At 55.8% G+C, this 17,446-nt stretch overlaps 1 protein-coding gene across 3 annotated transcripts; it reads right to left on the bottom strand.

The window, feature by feature from the left end:
- Window positions 1-3,494: 3,494 nt before the first annotated feature.
- Window positions 3,495-12,231, bottom strand: HEYL (hes related family bHLH transcription factor with YRPW motif like). 3 transcript variants are annotated; one of them, XR_010784948.1, is made up of 6 exons: window positions 11,977-12,231; window positions 8,408-8,474; window positions 7,975-8,058; window positions 7,440-7,521; window positions 3,933-6,064; window positions 3,495-3,820 (listed from the first exon to the last, which is right to left on the bottom strand). XR_010784948.1 is itself a non-coding variant. In XM_066564915.1 (5 exons), the coding sequence occupies exons 1-5, from the start codon at window positions 12,054-12,056 to the stop codon at window positions 5,385-5,387; spliced, it is 993 nt and encodes a 330-aa protein (XP_066421012.1). In that variant the 5' UTR covers window positions 12,057-12,231; the 3' UTR covers window positions 3,495-5,384. The 3 variants fall into 3 exon arrangements, 1 of the variants encoding a protein (XP_066421012.1); XR_010784949.1 differs by having other exon boundaries at window positions 3,949-6,064; XM_066564915.1 differs by having other exon boundaries at window positions 3,495-6,064.
- Between the last annotated feature and the right edge of the window lie 5,215 nt (window positions 12,232-17,446).

The raw sequence follows: 17,446 nt of genomic DNA, 5'->3' as shown, positions 1-17,446 counted from the left end.
CCCGCCATTTCGGGGGCGCCGCAGGAGAACGGGCCGCTTTGGGAATGATTAAAGTTAATTGTTTTGGAAACGGTGTCGCTTGCGTGATTAGATTTAGGGTAATAAAGGAAAGGAGATGCTGGAGGGGGGTACGGCAGAGGTCGCAAAGATGGTTTGGGGTCTGGAGCATCGCCCTCAGGAGGGGAGGCTGCAGGAGGTGGGCCTGGAGGAGGGAAGGCTGAGAGGGGATCCCATAAATCCATAAAATTCCACAGAGGAATGTGCCAGATTGTTCATTGTTCCCAACATGGAGCAATAGCCATAAGCTAAAACACAAGTTTCATCTCAACAGATTGAGGGATGAATCCCCTGTGGGCAGCTGGCAGAGAGATGGATCCACAGCAACAAACCCCAGAAGAGTTTCTGGGGTTGTTTTCACTCCCACCCCACCCTATATGTGCAGATGCCTCACAGGACAGCTCAGTCCCACCATAAAACACAAAAAAGTCCAGGGAAGCATCCTGGGGAAAGCAGGGCCATGGAGCAGAGGAATGCACCAGGAGAGCGAACAATTCCTCTGGGATTTTTCTTCTTGCTGCTCCAAGCTCTGGTTCTGGAGGTGTCAGTGGCAGTGGGATGAGGAGCGGTCGGAGCTGGAGCTGTTCCCACAACCTCCTCCTCCTCTTCAGAGCATCATTTTCCCCCAAATTAGCACGAGTTCCTGTGGCAGCCCTGGTGCTGTGCCAGCTCCCATCATGGGCTGCCCTATCCCAATGTTTCCCCATGGAAAGTGAGCTGTCAGTCCCCCTTCCCAGGGTGAGGCTTAAACAGCTCCCAGCAGAAAGCTGCTGGAAAGGGAGAGGGATTCACCCCCCTCTGCTGCTGTCCCGTGGCTTCACACTCACGAGATCAGCTCCGGGGAGATCCGTAATTATCTATTTCCAGCATCTTCAGCGGAGTGTGAGGACACAGCAGTGCAGGATTCAGTGATTCATCAGTGACCTTCAGGCTCTATGGCTGTCCTGTTAAGGGGGACTAAGATAATCTGTAGACACTGGTTAGCTGGGCATTGTGGCTTTTCAATTGTTAAATTGCCTTTAATTTGCTTTAAAAGCGGGATACAACGTTATCATAAAAATGGGATATGATATCTTCCCCTTCAGTGGAATAATCTTCCACTACAGTGGAATAATCAAGAGCAGCAGAAAAAAGGTAAAAATAGCAAAGCAAATTGTAGTGATTTGTAATATTTTCTGTCTTGAAAAACACGAATGACACAAATCCTCCTCCTCCTGCTCTCATCATTCTCCCAGCAGCTGAGGGTGCTGCGAGGCCGCAATGGTGGGATCACACCTGCCACTGTTTTGTGCTCCGTCCTTCACAGCTGGCACCTCCTCTGCTGGGAAACCAGGGACATGACACAGGCATGTCGCTGTGCAAGTGTTCAGATCCTGCTTTGACAGCTAAAGTCAAAACACAGCCCAGCTCAAAGAGCATGTTTCCACATAAAACGCCCTTTGGCTGCAGCAGCCGCTGTGGCTCTGATTTGAAACATATTCAGTGACATTTGTGCTCCCTCCCAGGGGACTTGGTGCAGACAGCCACAGTCCTGTGTCCTGCTCCATCCTTTTCACTCCCCACACGGACTGACAGGCTGGGGGTACAAAACTGCCCCAGGGACCCCCTGCTCTTGGTGCCCTCAGCACACGAGTGCAGCTGCTCCTGTTGACCTGAGATACCTGAGATGCTCCCAGCTGGCCCTCTCAGGACCTTCAGCAGCGCCTGGAGCAGAGGGGACATCTGTTAATGGCTTTATCTGGCCAATCCATGCCCATCGATGGTGCTGGTGGGTGACCCATCCATCATCCAGAGGCCTCCCAAGCTGCTGTGCCACCGTGTGTCTGAGCTGTGCCTCAGCCCTCGATGGTCACCCTGAAAGATCAGCCAATTCTCAGCACAGATGGCCGGTTTTCCACCAAATGCTGCCCCTGGTTTAGGGTTTCTCCTCCTCGGCTTTAGGGTTTCACCAGCAGATGGCAGGGCGGGATTGCTCCACGAGCAGGGAGGAGGGAGAACATTTCACCCGGGGCAGCCAGCGGCAGAGCTGAGATAAGCAATGTTTGTCATGCGGGGGAATTTGGGAGAGCAGGGCTGGCTCCTGCAGCACCTGCTGCACAGCAGATCTCCCACGGCCTGGGAGTGTCCCTGTCCCCTCCAAGCTCGTTCATCAGGACCCTGTTTTGTTCCATGTTGGGTGGGAGCCTTGTTTAACGCTGCTGTGCCACCGAGCTGCCCACGCCTTCCCACAGCCTTCTCCATCAGGATTTTTTTTTTTTGCCTGAAGAACAAGGATGAAGGGAGTGCACCAAGAGTTCGGGGATTTCCCCTGCAGGGTAGATCAAAAGCTGCCAGGATGTATTAGGGTTTAGGCTAAAGAAAACCCTGGGAAAAAAAAAATAATAAAATGAAGCTGCAGTCCTGAGCTACTGCTCTGTAATCACCGTGTTGCTGTGGGGAGAAAACCCCACGGGCCTGAACCGATGCCCTTCCACCCACCCTGGCTCCCGTTTGATCCGCGGAGATCAGGAAGTGGGTTTGGTTGTTTTTCTTTTTTTTTCCACTGTCTCTGTTTTGTTTTAGCCCTGTAGCCCGCGGGGCCGGTTTGTGTGGCTGCCTCCCACGGAGGGGAATTTGGTTTTGGTTCCTCTCTCTGGCCGAGGCCACAGCAGAGCACTGAGCTCCCACCGCCACCTCCAGCCGGGTCAGGGCAGCCCAGGCACCAGCGGGACGAGCCTTCATCAATAGCCCCATTATTGCTCTTGAAGTTTCTCCCCGCTCCCAGACGGATGCTGCATTACTCCATCACAGCTGCAGTTGCTCCCTTCCAGCAATTCCCCACACGGCACTTAAGGAAGGGATTTATGGGCGGTTTTGAAAGGCATTTTGCAGCGAGAAGGAGTTATGGGAAAGGAAGTTGAGTTCCCACCATTCCCCAGTAAAATTCTCCCCAGCATCTTTCACGAAGAGGGATCATTTACTGGTCTTTTCCTCAAAACAGAGACAGGCTCTCAGCTGTGGCTCTTTGTTTAGTCCAAAGCATTTCCCCACAGTGAGATGCCACAGGGGTTATTCTGGTCCTGGCTGCAAAGGGTCAGGAGACCAGGGCGAGCCCTCAGTCTGGCTGCAAGGCTCTGCCAGACCCCATCTCTTCCCTGACACTTTTCTAGACATTAAATGAAATTATTTCTTCTACTGCCAATCTCAGGGCAAGCCTTGGTGAATACCCGTCTGATTTTGACTCGTTTGCCAAAGTAAAAAGTCTTGGGGCCAGAATGACCAAGAGCTATAAAACAATCAGAGGGGATGTCACCTTAAAATCTGCATCTTACCTTTTGTTTGAAGCTTTTCAGAGATCAAAACCTGGCACAAAATTACTCACCAATGACCTTCCCAGGTCCCTTCCGTGATCCCAGCAGATTGGATTCACTTCAACACTACATTGCACAACCAGAACAGGGGTTTGAAAGACTTTATTTGACACCTTTGCTGATGTCACAGCTCGTGAATCTAAGAGCACTGCACAGTGTAAAGTGAGGCCGTGAGCTCTAGTGCACAAACCAGCTGCAGGAACAGCCAGGGCCCACGAGGATTTCCCTCCTGTGACTTTATTAAAAGGGAATATGTTGTTCCTGGCTGATTCCAGCGCTTGAGGACAAGGGTGAAAAGCAGCAGAGGCATTTCTGTGTGTTAAGTGCGATGACTTCCACCAGAACAGCTGGGAGGGGCTCACTTCCCAAACAATGGCAGATACATACATTGACATGCACAAGGCAGATACCATCTGCAGGAAGGAAATCAACAGCTCATCCACACAGCCCAACTGGCTGCACCTCTCACCTGAGGCATGGGAAGAGTTTCTCCCATTCAAAAGAGATCTTCTCCCTCTTTTTTACCTTTCTTTGCACTGACCTCTTCTCCCTTTCCACGTCGGAGTGCTGTAGAGGTGGGCAAGTGTTGGGCATGCAGCTGGGTCCAGAATATTCTGCACGTGTATCCCAGCAAGTCAAGGCACAAATGCAGGGTGTTGTTCAGGTGAGGGGGAGCACTGGGACACCCTGCCCTGCCACCATGGGATGTGGCACAAGCGTGGCTTGAAAGCTTCAAGCTTCTGTTCTTTCTGCCCAAAGAGGAGAGGAGGGGAGGCCAGCTGCTGGAGCAGAGTTGTGATCTGCTGTGGCAGTCATCATGGGGCACACAGGGCAAGGCAGGGAGAGCTCTCAGGGCTCAGGACAAGTGCAGTGACACCTCAGTGCGTTTTGGTCCCGGCCTAGGAAGGGGCTGAGATGTATGAGACCCAAACATAGTGCTGGAGAAAGAAAACAGAGACATCGTGGGAGGGGAGTGTGAGGGATGCTGAGCTCAGAGAGAACAAGGGAGGCACTTCAAATTCAGGCTGCTCCAACCCATTTTCCCCCTTTGCAGTCACGGCTGTTCAGCAGGGGGTGGAGGAGAGACAGCTCCAGCAGGGAGGCTGGCAGAGGGAAAGGCATTTTCTTCTCACTTTGGCAGATAGAGCCTTCCCCTCGGTGACAGGCATCCCTTTGAAATCCTCTGTCTCACCTCTTCACACCTCAGTGCGGGGCAGGGGCTGTGCCCAGGCAGCCTGGCCGGCTTCTCCAGCAGGGTTTGTGCTGGAAACTCAGCACAGGCCCTGCAGCCACGGCAGGATCTCAGCCAGGCTGTGGGAACGAGTCCTGCTAAGCCGCTGCCTCACTCCACCTTAAGGGCACATAAGTGGGAAAAGCTGGTAATGCAGAGAGGAAAGCACAGGGATTAGCAGGTAGCCAGTTCTCTTCGGGAGCTGGGGGGGGGCTGGAGCCTGCCTTGAGGGTGCCAGCAGTGCTGGGCATGGGGTGTGAGCCGTGTCCATCCCACCACACCAAAATTAGGTGCTGCAGCTGGGGGATGTGTCGCAGGGAATCAGCACGAGCAAGTCTGGCTGGCAGCTCCGAGTCCCCGGGGAAATAAAGACAGGATTTCAAGGCTGGCTGTTTTCCAGAGGAGAGCGAGGCTGGGTTCTGCAGAGGGGTTTGCTGGAGGAGGAACGGGGCTGGGATCTGCCTGTGCCCCCTCCCTCGTATCCAGAAGGGTCTGGAGCGTGGCCTCGTGCAAGACAAGTGCATGGAACTGGATGTGATTTATGTTTGCAGGCATCACGAGGGGAGAGGACATGTGATGGTGAGGCGAGGAGGGCGGCGCAAGGAGGGAGGCAAGAGCAGAGAGAATTTTCTCTACGGATCCTTGGCTTCTGCAAAGCAGGAAAGATGCCTTTTCAACCGAGTTTGTTCTCAGCCCTGTGGGTGATGAACACTGAAGAACTCCTGTCTCCGGAGGGCGAGGGAGGGTCAGAAAGCCCCGATTTCCGTCGCCCAGGAGCGGCAGATCCTGGATGTCCCAACCCTGATCCCTGATCCCTGCGTGGCAGCGCCCAAGACGGGAGGTGCCGCGTAAGCTGGCGGCACAGGGATGCCCGCAGAGGCCGGGGAGAAGAGGAATGTGGCGATTTGGCTGCTCTTGGATGAGCCCTCTCTCAGTGCTCCCGCTGGTGATGCCATCCTGGGCACGGCTGGCACGGCTGGCACGGCTGTGGCCGAGCCAGCACCACGGGCCCTCCGGCTGGAGGAGCCCATCCTGCTGGCCAGGAAGCTCCGGCGGGAGGGCAGCATCTCACCGGGGACACGGCGGAGAGGGGCCGGCCTCACTGCAGGGCTGGGGTAAGGCAGGGAAGATGCAGTCAAAACAAGCGGAGCAGCGGGAGCAGCCTCCCTCCTGGGCATCTGCACAGGCCCGGCGGCGCTGTGCAGGAAGGACCAGGGCCAGCTCTGGATGGGCAGCAGGGAGGTGGCCACGGGGGAAGGCTCCATTTCTGCCACGTAATTATTCAGGTGGGAGAGGAGTCGCAGCCGGATGGGGTCGGCGGCGTTCTGGCCCTCGAGGATGCCCAGGTACCTGACAACTTCGGTGAGACACTCGCGGAAGCCGATGCTTCTGTAATCCACAGCCAGAGCCCGGGCATCCAGGAAGCCTGGAGGGAGAGGACATGGGTGACAGTAAAACCGTGCAGAGCTCAGGAATGTGCTTGGATTTCAGTGCCCTCTCTAATGCACTGTGTATCTCACTTGAGGCACTTTGCTGCCGTGTGATATTCCTGAAGCAGGCAGCCAAGTGGGTGTCCCAAGGGACTGGAGGTTTGTGTGCATGAGAGAGGCATCCGCGGTTATCTCGGAGGGATAAACCCACCAGGGTCAGGCAGCCTCTCACTGCTGTGAGACCACAAGGAGGTTTCATTAGCTGTGCTCAGGAGGGAAGGGTTTTTTCCTGTTGGATCCTATCAGTGATGCTGGAGATGTGGCTGTGGGATAGATGGGCACTGGGGTTGGGCTGCCTTTGCCAGTGGGATATTCCACTCAGGACAGTGTCTCCTCAACGCACAGCTGAGCACCATTTCCTTCTGCCTGGCTCCCAAAATTTACACACCCTTTAAAGCAGTGTCAGAACCAAAGCAGCTGGGCTGAGAAAGCTCAAAGCCACAGAAATCACCAACCGACCGCTGATTTTCAGGCTTCTGCTCCCAACTTGCAGTTTCATGAGACCATAAGCAATAAAGCAGAGAATGTCACAGCACAGTGAAGTGCTGGACCACTGTGCTTGATGGGGTCTCTCGTGACAATGCAGCCCTTTGTTGCAGTGCAGTCAAACTGAATATCTAAACAAATGTTCCAGACCAAGTTACAGCCCTGAACCAAAGCCTGGATGCCAGCAATGTCCCCAGCAAGCCAAAACTGGGTGGTAAGCAAGCCAGAGGCTTCTTTACTGGAGCTGTGATCTCCATCCTGTTAACTGGAACAGGACAGAGGGTCTGTACTGAGGTCTCAGTACAAATAAGACCTTTGTTGGATTTTGCACAGGGCTCCCTCTCTCTTCTTATAACAACCAAGAGACACACAGACAAAAAAAAAAAAAAAAAAAAAAAAAAGAACAGAAAGGGAAAAAAAAGCCTTGTTTATTTGCAGAGTCCTCATGCAGAATTCAGCCTCCGCAGGAAATGTATCCCAGGGAGGAGGTAAAGAGTTTAATATGGTTTTTCTGGAAGCAGGCTCCATTTCTGAGCAGGAATAAATGAGTCTCTGGCAAAAGAGCTTTTTGCAGGGGGTGTGACACCAACAGTGCTGTCCCTGTGGGGCTGGGGGTTCAGCATCTCACATACCCCAGACTCCCAAATGCATGCATGGGATGCTGACCCATCTGTAGGAAAATGCCCATCTGCCCTCCCTCAAAAGGTGTTTCCCTTGGAAAGCAAGCAGAGCTGGCTGGAGGCAGCTCCCCAAATTCCAGTGAGGAATTTTCCTTCCAGGTTTGCACCTTCACCTCACCCATGTGCTCATAAGAGCAGCTCTTACCTGCTCCTCCTGTGGCGTGAAGCATTTTCAAGTGATCCACTGTCATTTGCAGAATTTCTGCCTTCTCCAGCTTGGAAGACCCCTGTGTTGGGAGCAGAAAGGAAAAGCCATTTGTCATTTTATGGTCCAGGGCTTTGTGCCTCTCAGGAGCCAGGGCCTGACCAATGATTTCCTCCCTGAAACCTCCCCGAAGCCCAGGAGTGCTCAGAATGGCGCAGGGCATCCACCAGGGCTCTGCTTTTTACATCAAGTGAGCAGGAAAAAAGAGCTCCTTCATGATGCAGATTGAAAAAACCCCATTTCTGTGCTTCCTCATATCTGCAAAACACTTCCTAGATTGATTTGATCCTCCCCAGAGCCCCTGAATATTTGCTAATATCATTTCACCACCCCATTCCCACCACCTACTTACTCCCCGCAGTGAGGAGGATAAGAAAGGCAAAGCCTTGCTCCAGACTGCCTCATTCTGGGGGCTGTACCCCAAACCCTGCACGTCCCAGGGGGCACCAGGGGCTCACCAAGCCCAAACACACACCTGCTTCTCGAAGGCCGTGGGCACCAGGCGCCGCAGCTCTGAGAGGCTGCTGTTGATGCGGTCACGGCGCCGCTTCTCGATGATCTGTGGGAGATTCCCAAGCAGACAGAAGGAACCACGGTCACTTACAGCCACAGCTCACAGGTCTAAAGCCCTCCAGGTGCTTTGGAAGGGCCGTGTGTGTCAATGTTTTGGGGTGCAGAAGTTGGGTGGGGAAACGTGGGCTGGTGTGGTCAGCCCAGGTGAAATTGCTCTCCCCTTTTCTGCCCTTTTTTTGGCTTTTTGGGAGAGTTCTGCAGGAGGTGGAGCAGGAGCAGTGTAAAGGTGATTTTAACAGTAAGGAATGGCCAACAGCTCCCCAGTGCTCCCCTGGCACATAGGGCCAGCCTGACCAGGGGACACAGCTGCCCTGATCATCATAAAGGACACTCACCCCTCTCCTCTTCTTCCTGGCTTGTATCTGAGATGTCGTGGTGGGAGACACAGACCTGGAAACATGGCTGGAAAGGAAGGAGAGGGGATCATTTCTGGCTGGAGAGCAACCTCTGTTGCACATATGTTCTACACACGTTTGCCATCTGCAGTCTCCAACCCCCACCCCAAAAAAATGTCTTCTGTGGTTCCCATCTCATTTTTACCCACAACACAGAGCTCAGGAATTGGGGATGGGGAGAAAAGCAGAGACTTGAGTCCCGCTCTCTCCCCTCTGAGAATCTCCTACCAGCCTGGGACAGATTTCTGCACCAAACTGTCCATCCACTCCCAGGCACAATTCCTCCATCCCAGCCCGTGATGGCATCTCCACGGGGCTGGAAAAGCAGCGATCTGAGCTCTGGAGTCACGGCCTTTTTTCCTCCATGTGTGAACCTCCCGTCTCTCGTGTCTGAGCCTGCCCTGTCTGCAGGGCTTTGCATCCTGGAACCGCGATAGCAGGAGGGATCTGAGCCCTGGGATCCCAGCTCCCACCCAGGGAGGGCTGGCTGCTCCTCGGGGTGAGGCCAGTGCTGGCACTGATGTGGTTTCTGAGGGCTTCCCAGAGCAGTCGCTTCCCAAACCGCAATTTTCGGGGTGGGCTGGGATGTTCTGAACTCACGGACACCCCTGAACCATTCAGAGAGGACACCTGGCAGGAGGTGACAGAGCAGGGACCCTCCTGCTGGCTCACAGCTCTGCTCAGGGGACCAGGGACGCCGTGGGGACAATCTAAGGGACAGGGCCCCACAAACCACCCTGTGCCTGCCTGGCTAAAAGCACCAAAGGTCAGCACAAGGCACACAGAGGAAGGCAAAGTTCAACCCTCAGGCCCCCATGGAGGTGAAGTCTCCATAACCACGGATAACCAGGCATGGGAAACTCCCTGCAGCAAGAACCCTGAGGCTGAGGAGGGGGATGAGGCTGGCTGGGCCACCTCCCACCTCCCCCAAGCAGGGTTTGTCCCTCTGGAAAGGGCAGCTGGCCCAGGGCTGTTCCTGTGCCTTACGAAACTCACTCGGAGCAGGGATGCGAACACGCCTGCAATCCCGGCCGGCCCAGCGCGCCGCAGGGAGCAGAGCTGGTGTCACACACCCAAATCTGGAAAAGGGGCACTTGGGTTCACCCCAGTCCAAATGTTTTTCAGTTTGACAAAGCATTTAATAAGAGTCTATTAAGGATTTTCCTGCACAGACAGTGCTGTCTGCAGCGAGCCGACCCAGAGCAGCCTATTAAAAATAGGCCCAAGCGAGGTGCTTTCAGAAGTGGTTTTACACAATAACACGTTCTCCTACTGCCTGCTCTGCTCATCTCCATACAGGTCCCCTATTTGAATGTCTGCTGGGTGGGCTCTCTCTGAGCAGAGGTGCTGGCTGGCTCCACAAGTACTAACATGCGTCACCAGCTACACAGACACATAGAGAATGAGCAATTTTGGTGTGAAAACGGGTTCTGTATGGACACCAGGGTGTTTTAGGTGCAGGGGGTAGGTGCTGAATTCACCTGGAAATGCAAAGTAGGCACCCAAAGAGGAATAGGGATTTTTGAAACTCTCTTTGTAGAGTTGTCTGAATGCTTTGCTCTTGGTGATGTGGATTTCAACACCCATCTCACTGCAAAATGTATTTTAAAAATACATCTGGTGCATTTGAACCACATAGAAGATAGCATGAGTATATTCTCCAATGATTAAAATTTCTGCATGGCTCTTTGCTTGGTTTTATCACCCACAGCATAACTTTGGCTGTGAACTGAGCAGATGTTGCACTTCTGCAGTGACCCCGCAGCCTAAACTTGCTCCACGCACTGATCCAAGCCTCACACCCGGCGTGACTCATCCCCTCACTACAGGGAAACTGGTTTGCCCAAACCACTCAACCGATGGGTAATGGGCTGGCAACCCCAGCCAGGCAGCCTCTCTCTGCTCTAATCACTCCTCCTCCTCACTCCCCACCTGGAAATGTTTGATTTTTCTGGGTGCACCAGCATCCCATGCAGGTTGGCATTACTTGGGGTGTGACCCCAGCAGGGCAGGAACAGCTCTGTTGGCCGTAGATTTGCGTGGCATGAGGAACAACATCCACCTATACAAATATCACCAGATCACAGCCAGCCTGCTTCCACCACTGGCTCGAGAAGGCAAACACATTAGCAGCACTACAGAGTGATTAAAAGTTCATCATTACTGGTCATGAAAATAAAATATTGTGACAATTCCAGTGTTTTATCCCTCTGGGTCCTATGGACTCTGTGCTACACTGATGTGAGGAGGTGGGATACATTTCAGCTGCAGCAGGAAAGCAGCTTAAATATTGATGCACTCGGAAACGCATAAGGGCTCGGGGAATTTCTGCAGGACATTTTGTGTAAGATGTGCCCGACTCTGCTGCGACTGTATCAGAAGCAGATTCATGAATTTAGTCCCATGAGGAGCTGAGCTTGGCACCAGCCAGGCAGTTTCTCCACTCAGGATACCAAAGAGCAAGAGGGAATGAATTAATCCAAGGCCTCGCTGGACGCTGAGGGAGGGGAAACACTTGGCTACTGAAACAAGAGTTCAAAAGCAGCTGATTTTTGGATGGGAACAAACAACAGAGCCTTTCCTTCATCCCCTGTGCCTCCTGCACCCTCGGAGCCTGGGAGGGCTGACCCAGCCTGGGATGCCCGGTGCCAGGGGAGCCTGAGGGCATCGCCTGGGGAGCCACACACGGCTCCTGTCCTCACCATTCCCTCACAAACTGCAAAGCCGAAAGTGCAGCTCAGCAGTGATGGGACAGAGCCTGCGCTGCCGAGGGGCACCGGGGCAGCCCTTCCCTAGCACATCACAGCCCCAGCTGCTGCCTTACCACTGCATCAGCACAGCAGAAGCGTTCTTCTCATGCAAACCCTCTCGTTTCTTCCACATTCCCTGGGAGCCCTCGGGTTCCCTGAGTGCAGGGCTGTGGGTGCCTCTGCTCTGGGGGGCTGTCCCATCTCGGGGTGCAGAGAACAGAACGGGCTCCCACTGCCCTTCTCCCACCTGGCAGGAGAAGCCACCGCGCTGGCTTTGATGGGATTCTCCTGAAGCTCCTAACGCAGCTTTAACGCTTGTATGGCCACTTGGGTTTCCTTGCAGGGTCACCCCATGGCCAGCACCAGCCCTGGCCGGCACTCTGGGCTCATCCTGCCGGTCCCCGCAGGACCAGCCCGACCCCGAGGGGTTGAGCGAGGTGCGAGGGAACTCCCGGTGCGGCGGTGACAGCGCCGGTGCCCTCCCGTGCCGTGCCCGGTGCAGCCGTGCCAGACCCGGTGCAGCCGTGCCGTGCCCGGTGCAGCCGTGCCAGACCCGGTGCCCTCCCGTGGCAGCCCCGGTGCCCTCCCCGGTGCCCTCCCGTGCCGTGCCCGGTGCAGTCGTGGCAGCCCCGGTGCCCCTCCCGTGCCGTGCCCAGGCAGGCACCGAGCGCTGCCGCCCCTCGCAGCTCTCGGGGAGCGGTGCTGGGGTTTTGGGGTTTTTTTACCCCAAACCCCGCGTGGGACGGAGCCTGCCCTCACCTGTACTCCTCCTCCCGGCCCACGTCGATGGTGCCGTCAGACTCCGTGTCGGACGAGCTCTCCTCGCAGAGCCGCTTCATCCTGGCACGGGGAGAGGCCGCTGGGCTCGGCGAGGTCGCCCCACGCGTGGCCCCGGTGGCCGCCGCCGTCCTTGCCCGCCGCGCTCGGGGCAGCGCTCTGTCCCTGCCCGGGCTCCGCCGCTCCGGCCCCGCACGGCTCCTCCCCTGCCCGCTGTGCCTCTCCCACCCCCGGCTCTCCTTGCCTGGCTCCCTCCCGGCACGTCCCCACCTCCCGGGTAATGGGTTAATGAGCCACCATCTCCCGGGAGTGACGGATTACGCGGCCGCGCCGGCGCTCCCCGGTTCCCAGGGCCCCCCCTCCTCGCCCCGCCGCCTCCTCCCGCTCGCTGGTCGAAATCCCAAGTCTTCCTGTAAAAGGAACAGTCTGTGTGAACCGTCTCATGTCCCCCCCGCTCCTGCCCACGGCCCCCCTTCCACCCGCTGCACATTGGCCTCAGCCCCAGTTTAAAGGGACCAGTGACCTCACTGGCAACAGAAAACCGTGGGAAAGAGATGGGACTGATAAAGCCTTGAGTTGTTTCAGGGAAAAATCAACATCCAGCCCCACACGCACACACATGTCTGCCCGGCTCGGCGCGGGGCTCGGGGCTCGGATGGAGAGCGGCTCCTTCGGGTCGGGGACGCCGCTCAAGGCGCTGCCATCAATCGGTGGCCACGGCGAGGGCCGGGTGGCAGCGGTGGCACCGCGCTCGGGCCGGGTCTGGTGCCACCGGGAGCTCGGCACCCTGCCACGCTCCCACAGCCTTGGAGCCTCTTCGAGTGCCAGCTCCCGGCGCTGCCAGGGCGTTTGACACCTACCCTGCGAGACAAAACGGCCGAAGCCCAACTTTAGGCTTAGTAACGCTGGGATGAATCGCTGTTTTCGGGTCTCTTTTCACAATGCTGGAAACTTTAACCCACGGCCCTGCACCGAGCGAGCATCTCCCTTTCCCCGCTCCTGCAGGAATCTGTTTTTCAGAGCCCTGCTGCTGCTGCTGCTAAAATCCCCCAAGGCAGCAAAAACGTGTGCGTGTGGGAGAGAGACAGAGAGAAGGGAGGAGGGAGAGCGCTGAAGTGGGGGTTCCCAGTACGAAAATAATGCCTTTTATTTTGAAGAAAATAATCAGCGCTGAGATCTGGCAACACGTGGGTTTCCCAAAGCCCTTCTGCAGAGACCGTGGCGGCGATAAGAGCCCGTCGCCTCCCGGGGTGCTCCCTATCTCCCTCAGCCATCTCTGCCAGCTCACCCACCGAGGTGTCTGCGATTCCCCAGCAGCTCCGGAAAAGCCAAATCCCGGCTCCTGCCTGCCCTTCGCCCACGCCTGCCCCGGCTGAGCAAAACACAGACCCACCCCCGAGCAGTTTTCGGGACTGAACCGCACCATCCTCCCTTCTGAAGTGAAGCAGAGGGGACCTGAAGCAGCCGTGCTGGGCTGGAGTGGAGCACGGAGATCTCGGCAGTGTTTGTAAACTGAAAAAAAGGGAGTAAAACCTTTAGGTCACAGCACTTTGTTACTCTAATTCTGGTGTTTTGTTTTCACTGTGAGAAGTGGTCAAGAAGCCGAGCTGTTATTAGCTTACATTTCCAAATGAAGAGTTACTTTGAACCAGAAGAATTAGAAAAGTGTTGTTTTAGCAGTTTTGAGACCCGCTCCTCCTCCCTTTCCAAAGTGATTTCAGTTAGAAACACATACATCTCCAAACCAAACTTCCCATAAACATGTGTTTTTGAGAGATTAATACTCTTTCCACTGATAAAACCATTTAAATGGGATCCTGAGATTGGTTGTTTCAGGCTCTTGCTCATATCACAGCGAGCCTGAACCAAGCCGAGCCCAGACCTGCCACAGAGGAACACTTTTCTTCTCCATTAGAAAGGAATTCACTGTCCAGACTCCATCTTTTCTGGGCCCTGTCTAAGCATCATTATCTGGGTTCAATTGAAGTGTAATTGGCAACATGTTTTTCTAGGATTACACTTCATTATGAACAGAGCAGGGGCCCCCAAACCCACTTCTCCTGTAATCGGATCCGTTCTCCAGCCTGTGCTCCTGGAGAGTCGTTTCTAATCGACCCCAGGGATCCCAGGGGGGATTGAGAGGGACATCTGAGCCACCCCAGATGGAGCAGAGACCCCTCATGGGATGGTTCAGGGGAGACGACAGGGAAGGATTAAATGGGCTTAGCTGTGTGAGGGGAGCTGGTTTTGGGAGTGTCACCCACGTCCCACGGGAGGGAGCAGCCAGATGTCCCCCCTGTGGGCAAGGGGTGCAGAAATGGGGGTTCTGCCCCTCCTGGCCTCTCACTGGGCGTCTTTGCAGCCAATTCCCACGGTACAGTGACCCCGAGAGCAGAGCCACAAGCAGTGGGTGACCAACCTCTGCCCAGTGCTGATTTGCTCTTCCCTGGAGAGCTCCAGGCTTTGCCACAGCCAAGCCAGGGAATTATCAGAGGAAATCTCTCCCCAAGCCCTGAATTAACAGCGCTGGCCCCGTGCTCGGGGCTGTTTCCCCTCTTCAATCACAGCAGGCATTGCTGCAATGCCTGTCCCCATCCCTGGGACCCCTGCGAGACCCTCAGGGACTCAGGAGCTGCTGAGAGCTGTCCCCTGCTCTGGCTGGCCGTGCCTCTCCATGGTGGGAACCGTTTCCAGAGGATGGGTGTCACGAGGACGGGGCTAAGCCATCCATCACACCCAGCACTAATTGGCTACCCTGCTTCAGAGGCCAAGGAATAAGTGAGCTGCAAAGATTGATGTCCCTTCTCTGCAGCAGGAAAAACTCTCCGGGCCGGGGCTGAGGGTGGATCCCTGCCAGGGACCTGGGATTGCCTGGGTTTGCCTGTGCCAGGCCTGTCCTGGGGGTGAAAGGCTCCAGACTAAGTGTCCCTGGAGGAGCAATGGTCAGCCCAGCCACCAACCCTCCTCGCAGGCCGGGACCACGCTGCTCCCTCCCCTCCCTGCCTTCCCAGCTCTGGGAAATGTCCCAGGAGAGCGGCCAGCTGTGAAAAGCTGCAGCAGCTGGAATGTGGGAGGGAGGGCAAGGCTTCTGGAAAGCCAGAGGCAGCCGAGGAGCAGGACTTATCTGTTACCTCCCTGTGAACTGACACCTCTGATTTAACCCCGTGCGTGCCTGGAATGCCCTGTCCTCACATCTTCAGTCAACATCACCTCCTAACCTCAGGTCCCACAGCTGTAATTTCCAAGGCAGAGGCCTCACAGGGATGCTGGGCAGGATTCCTGGCTGTGGACAGGCTGCCTCCCTCTGTGGCTAAGCAGATCCAGCAGGGGCAGGAGAGCCAGGCAGGGCTTTCAGGAGGTGATTTGGGATGAAAGCGTGGAGGGATGAATACGGTATCACCTCGGTGCTCTGTCAGGCCTGGAGCAGGGCCAGGAGAGGATTGTTTGCCGTGGCTCTGCTCCAAGCCAGAGGCACCACAATTGCAAAGTCCCCCCCACTTCCCCGGCCCACGCAATCCAGAGCCCGCCCAGCCGACTGCAACGGGCAGTCCAGGGGAGGGAAAAACAACATTTTCCCACAAAGCCGTGGCCTCACCCTTCCCCAGGCAGGGACAGGGAGCTGGAATTCAGCGCTGCCCTCACCACCCTGGCAGGGCTGGCTGTGTCCTCACACCTATTGCCCCACGGCGGGTCTGGGAATGTGGCTCAGCCCTGCAATCCCATGGGATGGGGCTCCAGAGGCTGCACCTGCTGAGCTCACAGCTGGGACACCCTGCAGCTGCTGCTGTCCCCTTGAGTCTGTGCCACCCTGTGTCACCAGGGTGGTGGGGCTGAGGGACAGGATCACCATCCTGATGGTTTAGCATCAGACACCACCCGTGGGTTGTGCCTCAGTTTCCCCACCCATAATGGTGCTGCTGGCACTCGCTTTACAGAGAAGCCACAACGAGTAATAATTGATATTGCACCAAACCTGCCCACAGACAGGGTCACTGCATGTCCAGGAACCCCCTGAGATCAGGGCTCCCCTGTGGCCACCCAGAGAGGACTGAAGACTTGTGGCCACTGGACACTGGGTACAAAATACCAGAGAGGGTGGTGGGGACAAGATGAGGGTGATGGGGACAAGGTGAGGGTGGTGGGGAAAAGGTGAAGGTGATGGGGACAAGATGAGGATGGTGAAGACAAGGTGAGGGTGGTGGGGACAAGGTGAGGGTGGTGGAGACAAGGTGATGGTGATGGGGCACAGGTGAGGGTGGTGGGGACAAGATGAGGATGGTGAAGACAAGGTGAGGGTGGTGGGGAAAAGATGAAGGTGATGGGGACAAGATGAGGATGGTGAAGACAAGGTGAGGGTGGTGGGGACGAGGTGAGGGTGGTGGGGCACAGGTGAGTTGCTGTGGCACAGGTGAGGGTCCCCATGACCATCCTGCAGCCCTGGTTCTCCCTCTCAGGGATGGGATGAACCAGCCCTGGAGGTGCCAGCCCCGCTCCCGCCTCTGGAGAGCCTTGGATAGCCCTAGGGCTGCACTCCTGCTAGGAAACAAGAGGAGCTGGGATGGGAAAACCCGTGGCTGGTGAGGCAAGGTCCTGGCCTTCCCCTGGGGCCAGTCCCCAGGGCTCCGGGGAGCACAATGCCTTTGATTGGGACTTGGCCTGTGCAAGGAGCCCTTCCCTCCCTGCTCAGCCCCAAAACACCAACCCTTCAAAAGGCCTGTCCTCCCCCCCTTCCCCCAGCAATGCTAATGTGCCAGGCCTCTTCTCATGAACCCTGGGAGAGATCGGGCTGGTAGACAGTTTCACCACTTGTTAAATGTGTGTTTAGCGATCTTGTGAGTAGACAAGAACAAATACAAACAAGCCGGGCTGGAGAGCCCCTGCCCCTCCGCCCTGCCTGGAACGCAGCAGCCCCAAAGCCTTTCTTCTCTAACCACTTCAAACTTTCATTTCTTCTGAAGCCACAACAAGGCACACTTTGTAAAGCAAATGAGTAAACAGCAACTTTCAGCTTAAAAGGAAAACAAGGGGGAGGGACTGTTTTTAATTACTGGATTTTAAAAAGGGCTTTATTCTGTTAATTGCTTTCTGTTGTAAAATGTTCTCCTGCACACAGCCCTGGTTCTAGCTGCGTCGCTGCTGGCCAGATGGCACTGCAGAGGCAGTGACAGCATGTGCCTGTGCTGCTTGGCTACACAAGTGCCTTTAACATTCACAGACATCACCCCCGAGCCCTCCCAGCCTCCTGGAAGTGACACGAGGCACCGAGCCTTGCTCAGACGTGGCCGCAGCTTTGGCACGTCCAACCCCCATCACTTCCAAAGCATCGGCACGCACGGAAAAGCCTCTGCAGCTTTCAGGCCGAGCTCCCAAAAGGGGCTAATTGGCGCTGATTGCCTCGGCTGCAGTGTCACCGATGTTCGATGTTCGTGCGAGGTGCTGAGCTCAGCCCGGT

Source organism: Molothrus aeneus, chromosome 23 (assembly GCF_037042795.1).
Source record: "Molothrus aeneus isolate 106 chromosome 23, BPBGC_Maene_1.0, whole genome shotgun sequence".
Classification (NCBI taxonomy): Eukaryota; Metazoa; Chordata; class Aves; order Passeriformes; family Icteridae; genus Molothrus; species Molothrus aeneus.
The sequence above is the reverse complement of the archived record's forward strand: the minus strand, read 5'-3'. Positions and strand labels throughout refer to the sequence as shown.

Bases quoted from the DNA above. Each gene is read 5' to 3' on its own strand.
- HEYL (XM_066564915.1), bottom strand. From the start codon at position 12,056: ATGAAGCGGCTCTGCGAGGAGAGCTCGTCCGACACGGAGTCTGACGGC. The intron at 8,059-8,407 runs GTGAGTGTCCTT...AATCTCCCACAG, and splicing joins CCAGGAAGAAGAGGAGAGGG to ATCATCGAGAAGCGGCGCCG. The intron at 7,522-7,974 runs GTGTGTGTTTGG...CTCCCAACACAG, and splicing joins CCACGGCCTTCGAGAAGCAG to GGGTCTTCCAAGCTGGAGAA.